Source organism: Spermophilus citellus, assembly GCF_964194105.1.
Source record: "Spermophilus citellus genome assembly, chromosome: 18".
Lineage (NCBI taxonomy): Eukaryota > Metazoa > Chordata > Mammalia > Rodentia > Sciuridae > Spermophilus > Spermophilus citellus.
The window spans coordinates 11,602,509-11,626,204 of record NC_138200.1 but is presented as its reverse complement, the minus strand read 5'-3'; the positions used below and the strand labels follow the sequence as shown (position 1 = coordinate 11,626,204).

At 48.7% G+C, this 23,696-nt stretch overlaps 1 protein-coding gene across 2 annotated transcripts; it reads right to left on the bottom strand.

Annotated features, from left to right (window-relative positions):
* Positions 1–2,124: 2,124 nt before the first annotated feature.
* Positions 2,125–23,061, bottom strand: SMG9 (SMG9 nonsense mediated mRNA decay factor). Of its 2 annotated transcripts, none has more exons than XM_081273742.1 (14): positions 22,281–23,061; positions 19,530–19,685; positions 16,665–16,739; positions 16,309–16,564; positions 16,118–16,215; positions 13,896–14,008; positions 9,743–9,854; positions 7,875–7,970; positions 7,378–7,463; positions 5,301–5,407; positions 4,485–4,592; positions 4,197–4,325; positions 3,804–3,948; positions 2,125–2,650 (listed from the first exon to the last, which is right to left on the bottom strand). In XM_081273742.1, exons 2-14 carry the CDS (start codon positions 19,677–19,679, stop codon positions 2,572–2,574), a joined length of 1,554 nt encoding a protein of 517 aa, XP_081129868.1. In that variant the 5' UTR covers positions 19,680–19,685; positions 22,281–23,061; the 3' UTR covers positions 2,125–2,571. The 2 variants fall into 2 exon arrangements, with proteins under 2 accessions (XP_081129868.1, XP_081129867.1); XM_081273741.1 differs by having other exon boundaries at positions 16,309–16,573; positions 22,281–23,057.
* Positions 23,062–23,696: the final 635 nt, after the last annotated feature.

Below are 23,696 nucleotides of genomic sequence, written 5' to 3'. Positions count from 1 at the left end.
AGGCAGGTGCTGTGCCCAGGCAGCTGTAGGTATGACAGTACTCTAGCATGCACTGAGGGGGGTGCTTGTTTGCAGAAGTGGACAGCAGGAAGGAACCCAAGGTCTCCCTATTCTCCACGGTTGGATTGGGCAAGGGCAACTTCCCATGGCTAGAAGAGATGATGGTGAAGGGACTGCAGAGCCACAGGCAGCATTTCTGGTGCCCATGCCCAACATCTTGCAGCCCATCCTAGAGGAAGCTTTCCTGCAGCAGCACATCTGGCTGGTGGCCACTGAGGTCTGCGGCATCAGCCTGAGTGCCATGCCGGTGCACAGGGTGCGGCACACCCTTGCCAACTCCCTCAATGACCGCTGATTAGCAGATAGGCCAGCTCGGTACAAAATCTCAGCAGCGGGGCTGGGAATGTGGCTCGGTGGTTGAGTGGTTGCCTAGCATGTGCAAGGTCTTGGGTTCAATCCCCAGTACTGCAAAAAAGAAAAGATCTTGGTGGCAACTGGGCCTCTGGACCAAGATCACCCAGGAGCTAGTAGAAGAAATGGGAGGCAAAGTGGCCCTGCTCTCACTGTTGTGGGCACCCCCAACTAGCTGTGGAATCGCCCTCACCACCATCTACCAGCAGGGTTGCATGGCCCTGGATGTGGCAGCTGACGATGCCCAGTCAGGCCTTCCTCCACATGCCAACCTCAAGATCCTAGGGGAGGGGTGGAGTTGTGGCTCAGTGGTAGAGCAAAGGGCCTGCCTTGCATGTGTGAGGCACAGGGTTCAATTCTCAGCACCACACAAAAATAAAGGTATTATGTCCAACTAAATAAAATTTAAAACAAACAAATAAATAGATCCTCGGGGAATCCAACCTATACCTCACTTATGGGCTCATTTTTTTCTTTGCCCTGCCACTCCCTCATTTCCCCCTCTTCTGATCACTGCCCTACTTTCCCTTCTCTCAACCCCCCATGCCACCCAGCAGACCCCTTGGGTGGGACAGGATCCACAGGTTTTGACAGGGAGGAGCTTAGTCTGCAGCTGCAGGTGGCGGTTGGAGGGTTTGTACACAGAGAGAGGCATGGAGTGAAGGATTTAGAAGCGTTTGTCAGAAGGCAGAAATGTCACAGCTCTGAAGGGCCCCTGAGGATCACTTAACACTGGGACAATGGCCAGCGAGGGGAGTCAGGGAGCGGTAGCACCAGAACCTGCCCCAGGTCTCTTGTCTCCCTTCTAAACTTTAGCCTTGCTCTCTGGGGACCAGCAGGGACTGCCCCCTTCCATCCTGATGGCCGGCCTGCCACTGCTTTCTTCACTGTCCTAGCTTCAGTCCTGCTTTTTTCTGAGGAGGCCCCAGGATACCCTCTATATGGACGCTAGGACAGGATGGGTATGCCTGAGAGGAGGAAGCGAGGGAGACAAGTGCACGGACAAGACTCTGCTGGCCCGACTGGAACAACTGCTTTGTGGGACCGTGACTGGCATGATTGGCGGGCGAGGACTAACTGGGGTGCTAGGCCAATTTGGAGACACGCTTTGGGCAACAGTGAACTAAGATTATATTCTGTATTTAACTAAGCAGATGAGGGTTGGCTCTATATTGAACTGTACAGTACATTTAACTGAGGGTAGATTCCAGATTTAAATTAAAGGTAGGGACTCCAGTTTTAAGAGGAAATGAGTTTTACAAGGAAAGGAGGCCACTGTATTTAGCCAACAGCAGGCACTGTCTGTAAGGATAAGGTAAGATATTTGAATTTAGGATAAGTACTATATTTAACTAAGGACAAGTTCTGTTTTAAAACAAAAGTATTCTATTTAACTAGGCATTTAACCCGAAGGCAGCCATTGTCAAGAGAGCAGAATAGCGTGGTCACCACATTTAGCTGGACAGTGTACTCTCCCATTCAAAACACAGGGATGGGAGACTCCATGCAACCTGGGAAAGCAGAACAGCCCTTTCTGGGGGCTTCCATCTTAGCAGACACTGATCTCTGTTCCTGAAGTCGGTGCCCCATACTGGATGGATGTGTCCTCGAGGCAAGGTCATTTAAGATCCAATGGGGAGACAAGAATAATTGCCCTGCTGCCCGGGTCCGTAAGCTGGGTGGAGGGGATGGAATAAGAGGAGCACGATGACAGACTTGCATAACCATGTTTATTCGAACCACCAGATCCGCCCCAATATAGAGCACTCTAGATCCCGTCTCACCTTCCAGGGAAGGTCCTGGAGCCTGGGAGAGGGGCCGGATGCTCCTGTCCCTAAAGAGGGAGTCAAGACAAGGCTTGGGGCTTCCTGGTGACCACTTTAACTCCTCCCACTGCCTGTCCCTATGGGGGACTTAGGATAGGCTGCTCATCCCATGTTGGAGTGGGATCTCTTAAAGTCACCCCTTGAGCAAACCCCCAGGAATTGAGGGTGCAGAGCCTGGTCCTGGACACCTCATGTCTCTGGGCGGGGAAGTCACGATCCCTCATCCGTCAGGTCTGCTCCACTCTCCACCCCACCAGGGGAAGGACGTGTGTGCTCCTCACTGTCCACTGAGGACCCGGGAGGCTCCCTGCATGGCGTTCTCCTCCCCTTGGCATCAGGCCAGCAGGCGGCTGTACTCTGCCAGAGCAGAAGACTTTTTCACCCCATCCCAGATCCGGGCAGCATAGTGGAACCTGTGAGAGGAGATCAACAGTCAGGGTGGCTATGGCCGAGGCCCCTGGGCAGATAGGAGAATGGAGGCTGTGTATGGCCCAGCACATGACTCCAGAGTCTCTCAGAGCCCACTCCCCTTGACTGAGACACAGGGAAGACGCCAACCCCAATGGAAGGCAGCCCTGGTTCTCTCATCTCACCCAGGGAACTGGAGCTAGGTTCTGGGCTCCCAGGAAAACTTCAGGTGCCATATCTGAGTCAAACCTCCTACCCCTCTCAGTATGGCCTCTGTGGGGGAAGGTTTTTACTCCTACCTCCCTCCAATGTTGTGATGGTGGAAAACATTTTTGCAGCAGCTGCACAACCTCCACCAGCCAGGTTCTCCCCATCCCCACTGGGCCCTGGCTCAGACCAGCGGGAGGAGCAGAGTGAGGCTGAACACCTGCTGGCCCCCTATAAGCCCCGCGTGTCTTCCTGCTATGTTTGCACTCCTAGCCCCTCCTGGCCACAGCCAACTGAAAACAGACCTGCGGGGAGAGGGGCTGCACGGAGCCAAGCTATTTTTCATATTTGTTTCTCTTGGAAATAAAATGAGGCAGGCCTGGACCCATTTGCTGTGGGCTCTGGACACAGAAGTCATGTAAAGTATTGGCTAGAAAAGAAGTTTAGAGGCATGTGGAAGCAGGGGGAGAGTCAGCAGGCAGGGGAGGAGGAAAGTGGAGGAAGACAGTGAGACGGAGCTACCCACTGAGAGCTGAACACAGCGCCTGTGGCTCCTGTTGGCTTCCGGTTCCCATCTCCTGTAAGACTAGTTCACTCAGGTCCTTGGATCTTCAGGTTTAACTAGGCTCATTGATCCTTCTCTTAACAATCAAGTGTGACCTTTCTATATGACACTTTTCTCTGAGGCTAAATTTCCAACCAATAAAATCTTGTGAAAAGACCTGTTACCCTCCCCCCACTTGCTAATCAGGAGGATCCAAAGTCATGAAACGGCATGCTGCCTGGCACGGATAAGGTGTTTCTAAGACGGCAACAATCATCACTGCTCCAGAAAAGGATGCTGAGGTCTGCAGAGGAGGGCTAAATGAAGTCACACAGATCTCTGAGACCCCCCTTTAGTTTGCAGTAGGGTGGGGCACCTCTAATTGACCCTCTACAAAAAGCTCTTACCAGTTCTTCTCAGTAAGGATTGTGTGTGACAGCTGTGGCCGAGCCATGGACATCACTTGGCTCCTGAGCTTGCTCACCAAAGATTGGAAACTAGGGTGGCCACGGTACCCAGGCAGCAGGGAGAAGAGCGGGCTGGAACCAGGCCCTGGAGAGTGGGGTGAGGAGAATAAGACAGGCAGACTGCAGGAAGGTCTCCCTGCAATCAGCAGAGTTCAGCTCATATCCAATTCTTCCTATACCCTCACAACTCTGAACAGGTTCCTAAGAAAGGGTCCAAGCACTTTAGGGACATCTTTTCTCAGGTCCATGTCACTCCCAGATCAGGACAGCCTATTTCATCTCCTACCCCAGGGAAGGCTATCTCCCCATGGCCCCGATTCCCTTGAAGAATACCTGCCCTTGGTGGGGTCTCACTTTCTGCTTCACTATCCATGAAGGGCACCAGGAATAAGTTGACCTCAGAGTCCAGGAAGTCAGGCGGGAGCCCAGGAAAGACATTGCACTGTAACATGGACAGAGTACCTAGAGGAGGAAAACACTTCAGCCTATAGGTACCACACTGTGGGTCAGGGGAGTGAGAGTAGATAATGTTAGAGCCAGAGTCAGGAGGTCTGGGGGTCTCTGCCAGGGGATCGTACCATGGGTAAGAAAGCTGCTATTTAGCTAGAAGGTGGTTCTCACCCTTGTAACGCAAGTGGGAATGCGCCATGAGCTGGTCGATCATCAAGTGCATTTGCCGCAGCTTCCGAGGACAGAAATCCTCCCGGCGAGCTTTATTCTGTAGGAAGACTGAGGGCGGGAGCAGACAGGCTGCGTGAGAAAAGCAGTGCTGGCTCTCACAGAGTCCCCTTTCTCACCCTAAAGATCTGCCCTCACCTGGAGTTCATATCACCATCAGTATTTATGTAACCTCACCTTAATGCCAAGCCCTGTGCAGGGAGATTCTAGAGTCCCAGGGACAAGTCAGAACTGGTTTCTGCCCTCAAGGAGCAGCCAGTCTAATGGAAAGATGAGGAGGAAGACGGCCATACGATTGGGAGTGTGAAAAGCAGCATAAGGGGCTTAGCAAGGCCAGGGAGGTAGGGAAGACCTTGCATGGGGTAGAGGGTCATAAATGAACGAGATCTTAGCAGGAGGTGAACCGAGGACGTTGCAGGAAAGGAGTGGCAGGTACAAAGGCTGGACGAGGAAGAATAGGCACCTGAGGGCTCCTCCAATCAACCCAACACTCCTTTCTTGAGCCCTATACCACGAAATGCCAGGGACCCAGAAATAGGCAGATCCTTTCTGATCCTAGGCTTTGTGGCCAGGACTGTACCGAGGCAGCGGGAATCTGAGAGGAAGCAGCAGCTAATCCCTTTTGATTTCCCTCTTCACAACTCTCCTACGTGCTCTTTCCAGATCCCACATCTGCTCTCCCTGTTTCCTGAGGCTCATGGCTTTCACTCCCTCCTTCTTCCTCCTGCCCGTTCCTCTAGCCCCCAGGAAACCTCGTACCCAGGTGGGGGTAGTACTCGGTGCCTTCATCAGAGCCTGATGAGCTGCTGGACTCGTGGCTGGGGGACGGAGTGGAGGGCTTCACCATCTCTGCTGTCTGGAGGAACCTGGGGGTTTGGAGTGAAAGGCTGTTTATTTGTTATTGCAGGAGCAATAAACACTTGCACTCCTTATCCCCCAGTCTGGATGTAGGGTGCCCCTTGAAATTCTGATGAAAGCAATAGTCACATACATGCCGTATTTCTCACACAATTTTAAGGAGTTCAGAGACAACCCTCTCAAGACACCAATCCATGGAACTATGTCAACTGTACAAAAATTTTATGTGTTTACCATATTTTAAAAAAATAGCCAGTTATGGTAGCATGCATCTGTAGTTCCAGTTATTTGGGAGGCTGTGGTGGCAGGATCACTTGAGCCTAGCTTGGGCAACATAGACCCTGGCTCAAAAACAAAACAAAACAAAACTACTATTTTTTAGAAGCTTTAGGTTCACAGCAAAATTGAGCAAGAAGTACAGAGTTCTCATATACCTCCTGTGCCCCCCCCCACAGCCTCCCCAACCATCAAGATCCCCTGTAAGAGCAGCGCATTTGTTACTGATGATCCTACACTGACACATGGTTATTACCAAACCCATAATTTACATTAGGGTTCACTCTCTGTGTTGCGCATTCTGAATCTGGACAAATTATGATGACATGTACTCACCATTACAGCACCTTACAGAGTACTTTCACTGCCCTAAAAAAGTCTTCTGTGCTCTGCCAAATCCTCCCTCCCTCCACCCCCAGCCCCTGGCAACCACTATTTGTTTACTGTCTCCACAGTTCTGCATTTTTGTAAAGTTAAAGTCATAAAGTTGGAACCACATGGTACACAGCCTTTTCATATTGGCTTTCTCATAAGCATTTTAGTTTCCTCTGTGTCTTTTCATAGCTTAATACTCACTTCTTTTTAGCACTGAATAATATGCCATTGTCTGGATGAACCAGTTTCTTTATCCATTCACCTTTTGCAAGACACTTTGGTTGCTTCCAAGTTTTGGCAATTACGAATAAAGGTGCTATAAATATCTGTGTGCAGGTTTTTATGTGGGCATGTTTTCAGTTTGTGCTATTTTGAAATAAACTTTCCCAGTATGTGAAAGTAAATAAAATAAACCTGTTATCCAAGATAAGGGATAATGGGGTCTAATAAAATGTGTGGACTTTCTCCTCATAAACAAAAACATTACCACAATTTTAAGGGGCCCACCTACTCTGAGAAACCCACCTGCAGAAAATGGCTTAACAACAAGGCTCTTTCATGTGCCCACTCGGGAGCCAATATTCCCACCAGAACATAAAACTCCATGAGAGCAGTCTGCTTTATCTGTTTCGTTCACCCATGTATCCCGGCACCTGACATCCACAGTGTTCAATGTACTTGTCATGTGAATGAATCCCAGAGGATGGTGGCTCTTCATTCACAACTTTGTATTAAATATCTACCTTGTGCCAAGCCAAGCACTGTATGAGGTGCCTGGGACCCTGCCCTCCTGTGGCTCACACTCTTGTAGGGGAGAGAGATCATCAGGAGATCCATAACCTCCCACTGGAGTGGTAAGTGCAATGAAGGAAAACAGTGGGTGGGGGAAGTCACAGGGGATGTTGTTATATATTGTCAGGGAGGGCCTGAGGTTGACCTGAGCAGTATGAAGGAGTCTGAGAAGATCTGCAGGAAAAGTTGTTTCCAGCTGAGGAATGGCATGCAACGATCCTGAGCTGGAGGAGGAAGAATCACAAAGCCCATATGTCTTTAATGGAGGAAGTGAGGGCAAGCAGGAGTAGAGCTCAGCAAGGTGATCAGATGCATAGGAGCTTGTAAGGCAAGCATGGAAGGCCTTTGAATATTATTCTGAGCCATGTGAAGTCAGTGAGGGTTTCAAGTGCATGTGCATCTTTGGGGAGGGGGTTAGGTGGGGAAGACCCACTCCAACGGGCTGCTGTGTGAAACTTGTGAGACCCTGGGCCTGTGGGTTCAGTCTCAGGGCCTTTGTCTCACACCTCACTCCACCTCCTGACCCGCTCCTCACCTGTACAGACTGAGGTCTGTAAACCAGTCCTGGACGACAATCACCACATGGCAGACCGTGAAGAGGAAGGCGGCAATCTGGAGTGACTAAGACGGGTAGGAAGGAACAACAGAATTGAGGGTCTCTGATGCCCAGACTATGGTTCCTGATCCTAGGACTAAGCTGAGGGAGCATCAGGGCAATGGCCTCAGAGCCTTCAAGCACCTTCTGTTGCCAGGCGCTGTGCAGGCACTTCCCTTACAGGCCAATCCTGACTAGGGCAGGCAGCAGGCACGGCCCCATTTTACAAAGGAGGATGCTGCAGCTTGAAGGGAAAGGGGCAGGAGCCAAGCCAGATCTGATTCTTCATGCTGTCCTCTTCCTATAGCTCTCAGGGCCCCAGAGCTCTTATGAAGCAGACACTGAGTCAACAACCACATGCAGCTCCCATCACAGGTCCTGAGAGGGTGGGAGGGGAGTGTAAAACCCTCACCCTTGGTCTGGCTAGGCTCCCTTACCTGCATCTCAACATAGGTGTGGGGAAGGTTGTACTCTGGAGGCAGTTTGCGGTCATTATTGATGAGATGGTCCAAGATGGAGGGGCTCAGGATAGGCTGGAGCAAAGGAGAGAAGACAAAGTGAGGGAAGGGGCCGATCACAGCCACCAGACTTCCATACAGTCTTCAGACAAAGAAACAGGAGCAGGCAATTTCTAATTAGTACAGTGCTAGGAAGCAGGAGGAGGGTAAAGGGAAAAAATTTCAAAGCAGATACGCTTCCCCCAGCTCCTTTACAAATCATCACTGCTCGAAAGTACCTCAGGCCCAAAAGAAGACATCTCCTGGTGCTAATAAATTTATCATTTACTTGAATGAGTCACATCCCTTAAAGACTCTTTTTGTTGTTAGTTGTTTCATATGCTTTCAAAATTGTGCTATGATAATTACTTAGGTCAAAAACAACTAGTAGTGTGAAATTCGGTGAGGATTTAAAAATTACATCAATGCATGTAAAAGTTCAGTGGTGAGGCTCGACAACTTTTCTTAAAGGGCCATTCCACTGAAAAATGATAAGAGTTAAGTCACCTCCGCAGTCACTACTACTTACTGTGGTGAGTGGAATTCTTTTGGCAAGGGCTTTCACAACTGCTCGCTTTCTAGGACTCTAAAACCCAAGCAGGACTCTGTTATATCTTACCTTCCTTTCTTCCCCTCACAGGCCTCGGACTCAGCCCACAGCCAGGTGGTTTGTCTCTAGGTCCTGGTGGCCCCTGCACAGGGCCTGGCACACAGTGCTCACCTCACATTTATAGGTTTTCCACTCTCTGTCATCAATACCTAGTGACCAGAATGCTGTTCTACCAAGTATGAGCACCAACTATGGCCCAGGCCCTGTGCCCTGAAAGCATCACAGGTGGGGAGTGGCAGCACACACTGGCAAAGCACTTGCTGTGAAGGGAAGTGCACCTGGCAACAGTGGGCATCAGAGGCGGGAGGCTTCTGAGAGGAGGCCACCCCCGCGGGACTCCTCAGGGAGAAGGTTTAGCTGTGTATCGTGACAATACTAAGTGCATTTAGCACTCAATTCAAGCTGAGCACTACCATTAGGACTTCACTTGTATTGGTCTTTGAAACTTCACAAACACCCTAGGAGGTGGACAATATATTTCCCCACTCGAAAAAACTGAGGAATGGAAATGCTGAACAACGTGATCAAGTCTGCAACAGTCACTGTTGGTTTCAGGTAAAGACAACAGGATGCACGGAGGCCAGAGAGGAGAGGGCCCTGGAGAAGAGCTGTTGCGTGTGAGGCTGGTGACTCCAGAGAGGTTGAGGAGAGAAGACTGAAGGAGTCAAGCCACAGAATTCAATGTCAGGCTGAGGAACTGGGACTCTGCTGGACAGCTAGGGAGCAGCTGAGGAAAGCTGCCAAGCAAATGCATGACAGGTCAGTTCTAACGACGATAACAAGACTGAGCACTAACCTCATGCCACGTCCCAATCAAGCACTGGGCCTGGACTGCTCCACTGAATCCTCAAAACTCCTAAGATGCTAAGTACAACTCTCATCCCCATTTGCTGATAAAGACTTGAGGATTAAGGGGGTTAAAATGTCAAGTTTCCTAGCTGGTAAGAGTTAAAGGGTCAGGCTCTGGGCTCACACTTGAAAGCACTGGAAATGTGCTAGAAGAGCCTTCAGACCACAGTGTGCAGTGAATGGGAGGGGAAAACCTGACTTGAAGAGATTAAGGGCCAAGAAAAGACATGACCTGACCAGGGGCATCCAGTACGAGCATGGCCTGGCCGGTGCACATGGAAGCCACTCAAGGTTCTGGCTTCATAAGGGGGCTGAGCGTGGGAAGGTGAGGCAAGTGTGGTGCTGGCACCTGTGTGTCCAGGAAGACAATCCGTTCTTGGGTGATGAAGAAGTCTATGCCACTGGTCTGGTTGCCCCCTCGTTCCTTCATTTCAGCGCTTTGGGCCCGGAAAACATATGCCCTGTGATGAGGAGAACGCAGTGGTGAGTTGCTGGTTCTGGGCCTTGACGATTCTGAGTAGAACCCCATAAGCAGGGAGATGCAGTTTCCTGCTGCCCACTAAGCCTTCTATCTGGGGTTTGTATCTAAAGGGGGTCATGTTTTGTAACCCGTGTCTTTACTTCTGCCCATAGATTAGTAGACTGAGATATTTAAGAGCAGAGACTCTTCCAGACTGCCAGGATTAAAATCTCAGCTCTCTCTCTTCCTGGCTCTGTGGCTTGATCCCTTTCTCCTCAGTTTGCCCATCTATAAACTGGGGATAACAACAGTACCCAAACTTTTAGGATTACTGTGAAGTTAATATATGCAAAGCCCTTAGAATAGTGCCTAGTATACAGCAATTACATAGTCTTTTGCTCCTAGTTACCGAGTGTTTCTGCTATATGCCAGGCACGAGGACAGCACTTTTCACCAGCCCCATGGTGAAAGACAGTTTGGAGTCTTGGTTCTCAATTCCTCCCCTAGGCAAGTCTCATTTCTACCTGTGCTGGGTGCTGGGAACATGAGGGTAAAGGAGGCAGAGCTGGGTCTTGCCCTCCACTACTAAAGTCAACTCTGTGACCGAATGATTTTCTCTTTCAACCTGAAAAACCAGAATAATAGTCTCTGCCTCCTGAAGGGTAATTTCTATCTCCTGAAGATGCTCCATTGTCTTGTCACAGAGCTAGCATCCGCCCACTTCACAAACACTGCACGAAAACCTCCTATCTGCCAGGTACCAGGACTGAGCAGAGAACAAGAAAGACACAGTCTCTGCTTCTGTGGAGCTTAGAAATCAAAGGAAATTGGTAACTGTGGGCAGTAGAAAGAAGAGGTGTGTAGCACTGAGGGGGGACAATGCAGTTGGTGGAACCGGGAAGAGCTGCCATGAAGAGGGAAATGACACTGTGGGGGAGACAAAGAGGGAGTTAATTAGGTGGGTGTGCAGGAGAGAGAGAGAGAGGAGTTGGATGTAGAGGGCTATTTCAGGAAAAGAAAGGTGGCTTGTAGAAAGTACTGGTAAGAGCAGAAAGAATGGAACAGTGGGACACAGGAAGAGGTAGCAGCAGAAAGAGGCCACAAAGGACCTTGTAGGACATGGTCAGGAGCTGGGGCTATTGTCTTTGAGCCTAGAGAAGCCCCTGATAAGTAGAGGTATAATGGGAACAAATTTTGATTTGAAAAAAATCCCCCTCACTGCTCTGAGGTAAGGACTGTGGGTGGAAAGAACAGAGAATGACTCCTGGGCCCAGGACTGAAGCCTCCATTTGGCTCATGTCCTATGACTCCTGTTCTTTTTTCTTTTTTTTAAATAACTTTATTGTATTTATTTATTTTTACGTGGTGCAGAGGATCGAACCCAGTGCCTCACGCATGCGAGGCAAGCCTCTACCACTGAGCCACATCCCCAGCCCCGACTCCTGTTCTTTATTTGTGGTGCTAGGCATCAAACCCAGGGCCCTGCTCATACTGAGCAAGTGCTTACAGCTACTGACTGCCCTTCTTGCTTCCTCTGCTCCAGCTCCTTAGCCTCCACACTATTTTGCACATACTTTGGGAAGTTCCCACCTCAAAGACTTGCATTTGCCATTGCCTCTCACTGGAACACGCCACCCCAAGTCTGAGTTTTCTCCAATGTTCTCTTTACAAAGGCCTTCCTGATCACCCTGTTCAAAACAAACCTAGGCCCAACCATTTCCCCCATACCTCTTCTTTTATTATCATCATCTAACATGGCAAGTGATAGATCTGTTTCGTTTTCAATCTCCCCTGTTAAATATAAATGCCATGAAAGCAGATTTTTGTCAGTTTTACATTCTGTTGTCCCACAGGACCTGGTACAATACCTGGCACATACTAAGCATTTGATATACACTTGCTGGGGTTGTGGCTCCTTGGTGGTAGTGCACTGGCCTGGCATGTGTGAGGCACTGGCTTCGATTATCAGCACCACATATAAATAAATAAAATAAAGGTCTATTGGGCTGGGGTTGTGGCTCAGTGGTAGAGCGCTCACCTGGCACATGTGAGGCCCTGGTTTGATCCTCAGCACACATAAAAATAAATAAAATAAAGATATTATGTCCAGCTACAACTAAAAAATAAATATTTTAAAAATAAATAAATAAAGGTCTATCAACATCTTAAAAAACAAACAACAAAAAACAACTTGCTGAATTGAACCAAGGCAGAGATCAGATAGGAGGTTCTTGGTATCTTTCAAGGGAGATATTAAAGACTTAGACCAGAGAGGTGGGAATGAAGGAAAGAAAAAGCAGATGAATTATAAAGACATTCAGGAGGTACAACCTATGAGACCTGATGGTATCAAAGTTGAAGTCAGAGTTGGTACCAAAGTCTACCACTACATAGGCTGAGATGGCTCAAAAAGATAAGCTGGGCCAATGCGATTTTCTCTAGCTCAGGAATTTGGATAAAGGACCACAGGAAATTTTTGCTACCTGGGGGTAAAAGTTGAAATCGAAATAAAGCTTTTCAAGAAATCTGAGCTGTTCCCAAGTGCAGCCAAGCTGGGTTGCATGAGTGAGCAGAGAACAGAGAAAAGTGGCAGAGGAACCTCGCAGCTACAGTTCCAGAGGATGCATAGTCTCACGACAGTGATTCCTAACTTTTCCTAGATCTCCATTAGCCCCCTCTGAGACCTGATGAAAAGTATGGACTCTCTCCCTAAAATACCCTGAGTGAAGATGGGTATAAAATTCTGCATATACTGTTAGGAGGTTCACGGACTCCCTAATTCCTACCTGTGGCATCCTGTGGGTAACATCACCTGGTTTATAAAATAAACACCTATTTTTTTAAGATAATTTGAATGAATCTGTCCCTTACTTCCTGAATCAGCTGTTATCCCTTCTCAGTCTCTATACTGAGTCTTCCTTAATTAGATATCTCCCCTCCCTAATTTCTGCCTTTCTTCCTTTTTCCTTTTCTGCCCCATTTTAAGCCTTTTTTCCCAAGGTCCCCCCCTCTCCAAAATCTGCTTCTCAAACGTTATCCTTTATCTTCATAATCACGCTTCAACCTTACTTAAGAATATTGTTCAAGCCAGGGGACTCTCAGTTCTGGTCCTCCTCAATATAGAGAAGTTGGGAGATCCAGTAGGACCAAGGCTGGTATAGAACCCACTCCCTGTGTCCAGATTTCTTTCCCCCACTCTATTTCTCAGATCACATCAGCCACCATCCTGTGAGCACTTGGGCACTGTGCCAAGTTCTTGTTAACTTTTGCCTTCTTGCTGAGTGCCAGTGACTCAAGGGACTTAGGCAGGACAATCACAGCTCAAGGCCAGCCTCAGCGACTTAGTAAGGCCCTCAGAGTCTGAATTAGACCCTATCTCAAAATAAAAATTAAAGGGCTGGGAATGTAGCTCAGTGATAAAACGTCCCTGGGTCCCGTTCCCAGTACACAAAAACAATAACAACAACAAACCACCATTACCAACACAATAATGAGAAATCTATGCCTTCTTGAGTGTGATCTGACAGGTTTGGGGTTCCTCTTCCCCAAATCCACTTGAATGTGGGATTTGGGAGGTAAAGAGACCTGCCCAAGGTCTGGGGATGTGGCTCAAGCGGTAGCGCGCTCGCCTGGCATGCGTGCGGCCCGGGTTCGATCCTCAGCACCACATACAAACAAAGATGTTGTGCCCGCCGATAACTAAAATAAATAAATAAATATTAAAAAAAAAAGAGACCTGCCCAAGGTCAATTGGCTGATAAGCAATCAGGGCTGAGCCTGAACCTATCCCAAATCCAACTTAACATCCAACTTCCTGCCTGGGCTCTATCAAAAGCAGGAAAAGAGGGAAGAAGGAACAAAACTGGCTGTGCAGACTTTGTCCAGCCCATAATTATCCTCTTCTAATGAAGAACTGAGACCTAGAGAAGAGAAGCAACTGCTTTGGTAACATCACTTATAATACTCAGACCCACTCTGTCCCTGCCCCAAGTGAATGCCCACCTCCCTCCTGGCCTTCTGCATCCCTAACTGATCCCCTCACCTCTGGTCTTCCTCTGGAGTGTTGGCTGACAACAATGACATGACCATGGACTTGCCTGTCCCCTGGAGGCCCAGGACACCAACCACCAACACGTCGGTTTGATCCAATAGGTACTGTGGGAAAATATAGGAATATGACTTTCACAAATATGTTAGATGTTGGTGCTGAAGCAAGATTGGAGACCCCAGAAACCTTTGGGGCTTGCCCACCTGCTTTATCAGATAGGAAGAAAAACGTCTATGGTCCCAATCTCCTCATTTGGGCAAAAGGCCTCTGTTCTGTGTCATGGTGGGGTTATGTGGAATGTTGTGGATACAAAGAACAATATCTGTAAGAGTTCTGTGGAAAAGAGCCTGGCATGGTCAAGAAACTAAAAGGAAGTCAAAGTGGCTGAAACACAGTGGGAGAAAAAAGGGATGTTTGATCTTGAGGAAGAGAAGGTTAGAGGCAGAGAAACTAAAGAGCAGGTTTGGAAAGACAGGAATGGGTAACTGAGGGCTCTTGAAACAGACTTCTGAGAGGCTTCCTGCTTCAGGCAGGTGTAGAAAACATAAGGAAGCATGACAAAGGCAGTGGCATGCAGAAGCAGAGATCAGAACATTCAGGCTCTCTAAAGAGACCTTTGCCTCTGTCCACCAGTTTTGCTGCCTTTTACCACAAGGGGGCAGAAGAGATACTCAAGGAAAATCTTGCTTCCCTGAAGTTTGGTTCCTTAGAATCATGGGAAGAGCTATGAAAAAAAAAGGGGGGGTGGGGAGCTGGGTGCAGTGAAACAGGCTTATAATCCCAGCAATTTGGGAAGATTAAGCAGGAGGATCACAAGTTCAAGGCCAACCCAGGCAACTGAGTGAATCCCTTTCTCAATGGGGGTAGGGGTAGGGGGTGTTTGGCTCCGTGGTAGCATGCCCCTGGGTTAATCCTCAGTACCAAAAAACAAACAAATGAACTGGGCTTAATCAGTAGTTAATGAGCTTTAATACCTTAAAGCATAATATCTGTTCAATGGTGGGCACTGATCACATGTGGATACTTAATTAAAGGAAATTAAAAATTCTGTTCCTAGCCAGGCATGGTAGCTCATGCCTATAATCCCAGTGACTAGGGAGGCTGAAGCAGGAGGATCACAAGTTGGAAGCCAGTCTCACAACTTAGTGAGAATCTGTTTCAAAATGAAAAAAGGGCTGGTGATGTGGCTCACTGATATCTCCGGGTTCAATTCCTAGTATGAAAAAAAAAATCTGATTCTTAGTTGTACTAGCCACCTTTCAAGTGTTCCAACAGCCCAATACAGAGGTAGTGGCTACATTACATACATCATTTCCATCACTGCAGAAATTTCTACTTGATGGTGCTGAAGGATAGGGCCTGGACACTTTTTTTGAGGGTTGGGGGGGTACCAAGAATTAAACTCAGGGACACTCACCTACTGAGCCACATCCCCAGCCCTATTTTATATTTTATTTAGAGACGGGGTCTCACTGAGTTGCTTAGCGCCTTGCTTTTGCTGAGGCTGCCTTTGAACTCACAATGTTCCTGCCTCAGCCTCCAGAGCTGCTGGGATTACAGGTGTGTGCCACTGTGCCAGGCTTTTTTTTTTTTTTTTTTTTTTACATCTCCAGTTGATGTCAATGTGAGAGTGGACATAAAGGCAGCAGGAGCTGGTATTATAGGTACTACATGAGCCAGGCATATTTTCCTAATAAGTCCAGGTTGCTATTAGTTGGGGGACACCATAGGGATAATCTGAGCAGGAGTGTGATGTGACAGGTTTGGGGGAGAAAAACCAACAGAGAAGAGGAGGTAGGTATTTTTGTCGAGGAATGTGAGGTGTACCAGAACAGGGGTAGCTGGAATGGGAGATCTCTAAGGGATGAGGCTGAGAACTACACTGAGACAGTGAAGAGTTTCAACCAATTAGGAGTGCTGCAGCATGATCCAGGAGACACCTCTGCTGTGAGGTGGCACAAGAGATCCCAGGGTATCTGGGAGTACCTCTTTACCAAGTAGTGCCAAAGTATTTCAGTAGTTTAACAACTAGCACAGCTGAGCTGGTAGACACCCAGGGCTGGTTAGGCAAGAACTTTCTGATTCTGACCCTATTCACTGCTGTAGCTGCCCGAAAGTTGTCTAGTCTGGTGTTGCCTACTAAGAGCCAGAGGTAGGGATGAAGGGACAGAAGGTGTGGGATCCAGAGAAGCTCAGGTAGGCAGGGATCCCAGTACCTCAATGGCACTGTCACACCAATTCATCTGGTCATCCACCAACTTGATGCTGTGTTTCATACGCTCCGGGGGCAGTAGTTTGGCCTGGCCCACAACAGCTGGAGAGAGGAAAAGCAGAAATCAGAGGATGCGGTGAAGGTCTACGTATGATGGGGGCCAGCTCCCAACCTGCCTGCCTGGCCCCAACTCACGGTCCATGGCTGTTGGTGCGGCAGTGCCCATGCCCCGGTTCTGGATCTGATACACAGGCTGCGTAGGTCTCTGACCCTCCTTCTCTCCCTTGGGTGGTGCAGGGGCTGCAGGAGGTGGTGGGGCAGTGCCATCAGGGGTAGAGGCACCTGTCACAGCCACAGGCCCCTTCCCCTCCTCCCGTGGCTTCATGAGGACAATGGGCTTCTCCAGAGGGGCTGGAGCAGGTGGCGCAGCAGGGGCAGTTGGAGGTGGTGGCTGCTTTGACTGTGGGAGTAAGAAGGTTTCAGCCAACGGAGGGGATCTCTTCCCTAATGGCTCCCCTTCTCCCCCCTTCCAAAGGTGCTTCCCAGCTCACCCGCTCTGCTGGAGGTTTCGAGAGGATGATGGGGGTTTTTTGCATGACGGAAGTGCTCGTTTCTTCACTGCCATCCTGTGGTCAAGGAAAGGCAATTACTCAGGAATGGCTCCCCTGGGTCTCCTAGACACTCCAGATGGCCTTTAGGGGCCAGGTATCACTTAAAAAACCTCCGCATATTACCTTCTTCAATCCTACCAACACATCTGGGGGACAGATACTGTTACTCCCACTTAACAGAGGCACAGAGAGCTTAATTGGCTTGCTCAAAGTCACATAGTCAATAGGCACTGGAGCAGGATTTGAACGAGGCAGCCCGGCTCCAGAATCATGTCCTCATCCATTCTTGCCGCCCCCAACCTGTGCAGGCAGCTGAACTTAAGGTCGCTCAGTGAATTTGCAGGGACCCTAATAAAACACAGACACAAATTACCTTTACACAAGCTTCAGGACACTTCTCTGCTCTCGGCCTCAGGCTCCCCAAAAGGGAGAACAAGAGAAAGTCACGAGAGGCTGGCCAGAGAGTGAGAGCATGTTTGGAAGTGAGCTTTTATTGGGGGACCCTTGTTCTTTAGAAAGTTCTATCCAAAAAAGGCCAGGGTATCTGGGAGTACCTCAACCCCAGGAGTGACACCTACATCTGAAGACCTTCAACTCTATCCGAACGGGGTAATGCCCAAGTCACCATGAAATGTAATGACTGGTCAGAGCCTCCTGCTTCAGGACTGGAAGGCGTGGGTCATTCAGATGGCTCCCCACACTTTCTGATCAGCTGTCTCTATTAAACAAGTCCAGGGGAAAGAAGCCACGGCTCTGAGGCCAGACAGATCGGCTCAAACCTGGTCTAACCTATTTTTGGCTATGAACTTGAATAAGAAACTACCCCTCACACGTGCCTCAGTTTCCCCCTCCAGTGGGTGGGTTTAGATGTTTCTTCCTCACAAGACTATTACGAAGACAAAAATGAAAGAACTTGCAAACTGCCAGCATGGCCCCTGACACAGGCAAGTGCTTCCAATGCGAGAGCCCTGGCAGTACTTGCTGTCTGGATCACTTCTTCCTCAGACCTGCACCAGAGGGCTCTGGACTGATTGCCACATGTTGCCCTCTTCCTGACTCCCCTGACTCCTCCTCCACTCTTACAAGAGGGGAAAGTCCTATTCCTTCTTTGGTTAATTGAGTAACTCGGGAAAATCTTGACCACTCACTGATCTGCTTCTTCACCCAGTCACTGAAGATACCTAAACCCTGCTCACTTCCTTGGCTCAAAGAAGAACAAACAAAAGGGTGACATGAAAGTGTGTTGGAAAGAAGAAACATTTCAAGGGAAGACCTGAAGGGCAGCAGGTTTCCAGGAGGGGAAGGAAAAGTGGATGACACCTGGGATGGAGAGACATGGATAGATATGTATGGAAGGCAGGATGTACAGCACTGGAACCTGACTAGCAGAGGAAGCAGGAGGGAGGGAGCATCCTAGGATGAGGCCCAATGGACCGTCATTGACATAGGGAGGAGAAATTCAAGGAGAGATGGCAGGAAGATGCTGAGGTCAGTAGGGGATGTGTAAGATGTGAGGAACCCATGGTGAGTCAGGAAGCTGTCAGGACTTGGGAGCGAAGTCAGAGACAATGATAAGACCGGGGAGCTGCTTGTTTAGGGACGAAAGCTGATGATGTAGGAAGACAGTGACATTCTCCAAAAGGATTTGTGTAGAATAGTCTATGCTGTGACCCAAGAATAGGAAAAAAAAAAGCCCAGCTCATCTTGAAAAAAATTATTCTTAATAATACTTTTAGTTTTATGGCTCAGAAACTGGTCCCAAATTTTTCTTTCTTCCACCAAGTATCTCAAACGTAGGCAGGGCCTTAGAGAATGCACCCAGAGCTGGGCTTGGTGGCACACAACTGTAATCCCAGTGGCTGGGGAGGCTGTAGCAGGAGAGCCAGCTCAGCAACTTAGCAAGGCCCTAAGCAATTTAACAAGACCCTGTGGCTCAGTGGTTAAGTGCCCCTGGGTTCAATCTCTGATGCCAAAAAAAAAAAAAAAAAAGACGGAGGAAGAAAGCACCAGAGGACCAGTTCTAGGTTCCACAGCAGAGCAAAAGCAAGGCTGAGGCACAACTGAGGCCTCCTGATTCCCAGTCAGAATGATGTTATGCTTGAGATTAATCTGGACCTGCATCTGAGGCCTGACCCCAAAGCTTATTGACTGTGATTTTGGGCAAGTCCCTTTGCCTTTTAAGTTCATTTTCCTCATAGAGAAAATGAGAACTATCAAAGGTTCTAATTCATGGGGTAGGTAGGTGTAAGGGTTTAGGAAGACCCACAGGATAAAGCACTTAGCACAGTACCAGCACACTGTAAGCTGCTCGATAAATAGACACAGTCGCTATTGTTATTGTTACCAACTCTTTATAAAATATGAGATTTTGGCAGCTCAAACCCTCCAATGACAATTTTACTCAGAGTGAAATCCGTAATTCTTTTCAAGGCTTACCACCTCTCTGTCCTCATCTATCAATCTCCCTCCTTCCTCATCTACAGTAGCCATATTGGCCTCCTGATTAATCCTTGAACATACTAGATCAGGCCACCTCAGGGCTTTTGTACTTGCTGTTCTGTCTACTCAGATTTGGGTATGGTTTGTTCCCTCATTTCCTTTAGGTCTCTGCTTCAGAAGTCAACTCTTCAGAGGGGCTATCATCTAAAACATCCCCCTTTTTTATTCTCCACCTTCTTACTCCATGAGAAGTCAGCTCAGATACATCCTCAGCACCTAGATTGAAGCCTGACACATGGCAGATGCTCAATGAACATTTGTGGAACAAATAGATCATGAATGCTGCTCTTGGGTCAAGACACTCACCCGTCTCTCTCTCTCCCAGGGTGCAATGTAGTCCCTCTCCCGACCACCAGGCCCAGAGAGATTCTGGGGACCACCAGAGCCAGGCTCCTTCCACCTTCGGCGCCGCTCTATCCCATAGAGTCCAGGCTGACTGTGGCCAGACTCAGACATGCTCACCTACAGAGGGAATGAGGGGGTTTCAGGACAAAGAGAGTTTCTTCCCACTCCACTTGGCTTCCCCAGGAATTTCTTTCAAAAGAGAGCTCTATAACTGTGGCACAACTGCCAGCTGGCTCCCAATACCCATTCTTTACTTCTTCCAAATTCTCAGTTCTGAGCTAGGTAGATGGCTTATTGAGACTCATTTCTCAGCTTTTGTTTGTAGCTGGGTGTGGCCACATGACTAAAGTACGTTCTGGCCAATGGTATGATACCAAAGTATGGTTTGGCAATGTTAGGAAACTTTCCTTTATAGAAGCTGGCATTTGCCTTTTGCTTCTTTATCCTCCTGGCTGAAAGGAATGTGGGTGTAAAGTCTGGAGCTCAGACAGCCATCTTGGGCTGGGAAGCAAGTTAATAGAAGGCATGGTAAAACATGACCAAGGTTTGGCAATCCCATATTAATCTTAAATGCCTCTGCAGGCAGTGAGAAACATTTTTTCACTTCTAAGTCAAAACCATTTTCAACTACTGAAATGCTCTAACACAAATACAATTTATAGGGACAGATTCACATAAAAATTATTCTCCATCTCAAAATGCAGCAAGTCATTTTCTTACAAATGAGTTAACATGACCCTCATTTGACAGCTCCTCTTTTGATTACCTGTTACTAGTATATGAGTGGCTGGGGTTCTAGCATCATGGGCCTATGTTTACCTGATAACCCACTGCATTTCAGTGTCAGTTCACCTTTCATTCCTGATGGTCTGCCATCCCTCACACTCTGAATTTCACTTAATGGTCCCATCAGTGTTTAATTAGTTATATATCGCTATGTTCTTGACCCAGTCTCCACCATTCAATTATCTGTTCATAGGTCCTTAGGAACAGTTCCCCCAGGTGTTTGTACATCATTCCAGTGAGGTATTTTGAGTAGTAAACTATTTACATGATCATATAGGGATCTAACTCAGAAGTCAGCTTAGCAAACTGATCTGTGGGTCAAATCTGATCTGTCTCGTTTTTGCAAACACAATATTTTATTAGAACATAGCCACATCTATCAATTTACAAACTATCTATGGCTGCCTTCTTGATACAATGGCAGAGTTGAGTAGATGACACTGGTTTATAGAGCTTAAAATAACTGCTCTTTGGTTCTTTATAGAAAGTTTGCTGACCCTGCTAAGTGCCTGTTAAATCACTCTATGAATCCTCCCTACCCCCTTATTTCAGTACTTAATGACACAAACAGGCCCTAAGAGAGACTTTCCAGACTGAAGTATCTATTTACAGGACACAGGAGCAATTTTGCTAGCCAGACTGCAACTCGTCTAGCCCCTCTCACTGCTTGCTATGTGACCTCTCCTTCAGCCACAAATTGGATTGAAGGCTGTCTTCCTAGACAGGAGGACAAGGGCCTGTTTACGGATGCTTATGGAAAATGATTCACTCAGCACTGAAATGACTGTTTACAGTCTCTGATGGAGCTCTCCCCTGAACTTGGTCACTCTTTTGTCCCCTGCAATTAAGTGTCTGTTTACATATTATTCTGAAAACCTCAGTGCCTAAGTGTCTGTTTTTCATGCCTCAATGGTACTAAAGGATCTGTTTATGTACCTATGAGGGTCCCCTTCCCAGGCAAATAAGTGTCCTTTTGCACACTACTTTAGGACCATGTACAGTATTTGAGTTTATCTAACTGCCATTGTGGGGAGCACAAGGCTCCTGTTATAGCTAAGTATTGGGAATTAAAAACATGTGTTGGGTTTATATCAATAGCTGCAGACCTTGGCAAGATCCTTGACATGCTCTGCTTCTTTTTCCCCTAAGTTCCCTGAACTTATCCCACCTAGATGCAATCTGAGGATACCAATGTTGTGTCCAAGCTGCTTTGGGGACTACCCCCACCACTTAAGTGCCTATTTACAGGGCTCCTATAGTGACCTCCCAGAAATTTTTAAGAGTCTAATTTTACACATTCTTGGGGGTGGGGTGGGGTTCAGCATTTCCTCACAGGCTCCCTTTGGGGGAATCCTGGAGAATTGTACACTTGCAAGTTATTCGGGGAGATTCCCAGTTCCTAACTTGTGAACTTCGGCCCATCCAGCGCGCCAGAATTTAATAGCCTATTCACACATTTTTTTGTAAACAACTCCCTACAGGGTCCTACGTGGGGACAGTCCTCCCGTAATTAGGCATCGGTTTAAAAGGCCTCCCCTGGGAAACCCCACCACTCCAGTCCCCATTTGCACGGCGCTTGCAAGGTCACCCTAGGATTCAGGAATCGGTCTGGGCCTTCCAAGAGGGTAGTTCGGAAATTCAGTTTCTCTTTACATGTTATCGGAGGGACCTGCTCAGTCCTTTTGGGGTAGGTTACAGTAGGGTCTCCCAGAATCTAAATTTCTATTTACACATTATTCGTGTCTCCCGCCCTGACTCTCGCCAATCCGGCCTTTGGCCGCCGCTCTCCACTCGCTACTCAGTTTCGCACACCCGCCGACGTCCCAACGACCCGTTAACGGTCGAGGGAGGGGAGGGGCGGGGCTTGCGGCGCGTCCCCGCTCCCCGCCGGTGCGCGCGCCTCGCGCAGGCTCGCAGGCTCCTTACCTAGGGCGGCTGCTGATTGGCTCCTGGGGCGCGGCGCGCGCTCTCCCGTGACGGGAATCGGGTGGGGGCGGGGAGGTTCCAAAACAAGCCACCCGCCCGTAAAAGGTGCCTGGGGGTCGGGAGTGTGACAGACACCGGTCCCTCCGGTACCGGCCTCGGCGTCCCGAAGGGGCACCTAAGGAAGGCCGTCCCGAAGCAGGAAGAAGGAATATCGTGCGGCCAAGCTGAAATCGGCTCGCTGCGCATGCGCTGCAAGCTGAGCATGCGTTGATGAGAAGGTTGGCTTCAGGACGCATGCGGATGACAGAGGAGGCGGGAGCGCGCCATGCGCGTGCGCGTCATTTCGGCGCACGGTTTCCAGTGGGTTAAACAGAAAGGAGGGAGGGGCGCGCGGCTCCGGAGATTTGGGGTTCGAGGCCCGCCTCTTACGTTTTGTTAACGTTGTGGAGTGAAGCGGCAGGGAGAAATTTTAATGTCCTCTGCATGAATCACAGCTGGCGGGGGCCCTGGAAGAAGTTCCAGTTTGAGGGAGGAAGCGTCTAGGGGATCAAATCACTTCAGAAAGAGCGCAAGTGCGTTTGGACCCTTAAGGGAAGGCAGGGAGGAAACCCCTGGAGAAAGGTGCAGCCTTGGATCGAGGGTCTCCCCGGACCCCCGGATACCAGATGGGCCAGCAGAGGTGGGCGGGTCGAATCCTGACGTCAGTGGGAGAAGCGGCCTGGTCCAGGCAGAACTACGTCATAAATTCCTCGGCAGCGGCGGAGGAGGACGCACTGGATCAAAGGCCAAAAACTCAAAAGTCCCCGGGCAGAACCTAGAGCGCGCCAAAGGCTGAGGGCGCTGGCGGGGTGCGGGGGAGCGCATGCGCAAAGGGTGTGGCGCGGCCCTAGCAAGACAGGTGTGTGGCGCGGGAGTGTGGGGGGATGGGGGTGGTGAATGTGGTTTTTCTTTTTCTTTTTTTTTTTGAATGGCATTGAGTACTGAAGCCAGGGCCCCCTACCACTGAGCTACATCACCAGCCCTTTTTATTTTTTATTTTTTTTTATTTTGAGTCAGGATCTTACTAAATTGCCCAGGCTGCCCTCAAACTCGCAATCCTCCTGCCTCAGCCTCTCAACGCTGGAATTATGGAGGGCGCCCGACTTCTACTTTTCATTTGAAATCTGATTTAGTTTCCTTTTTAAGTTTGTTTTTTATTATATTCGAGGGACTGGGTGGGGGGTGTAGCTCAGTGGTAGAGTAGTCACCTATGATGCATTAGACTGACTTTAATTCCCAGGACCAAAAAAAAAAATTGTAAAAATGCTAGTTTTCCCGGGCGTGGTGGCACACGCCTGTAATCCCAACAACTCAGAGGCTGAGGCAGTAGTATCACAAGTTCCAGGCCAGCCTCAGCAATTTAGGGACACCTTGTCT

Bases quoted from the DNA above. Each gene is read 5' to 3' on its own strand.
- SMG9 (XM_081273741.1), bottom strand. From the start codon at position 19,679: ATGTCTGAGTCTGGCCACAGTCAGCCTGGACTCTATGGGATAGAGCGG. The intron at 16,216-16,308 runs GTGAGTTGGGGC...TCCTCTCTCCAG, and splicing joins CGCACCAACAGCCATGGACC to CTGTTGTGGGCCAGGCCAAA. The intron at 3,949-4,196 runs GTATTCTTCAAG...CCCACTCTCCAG, and splicing joins TGAGACCCCACCAAGGGCAG to GGCCTGGTTCCAGCCCGCTC.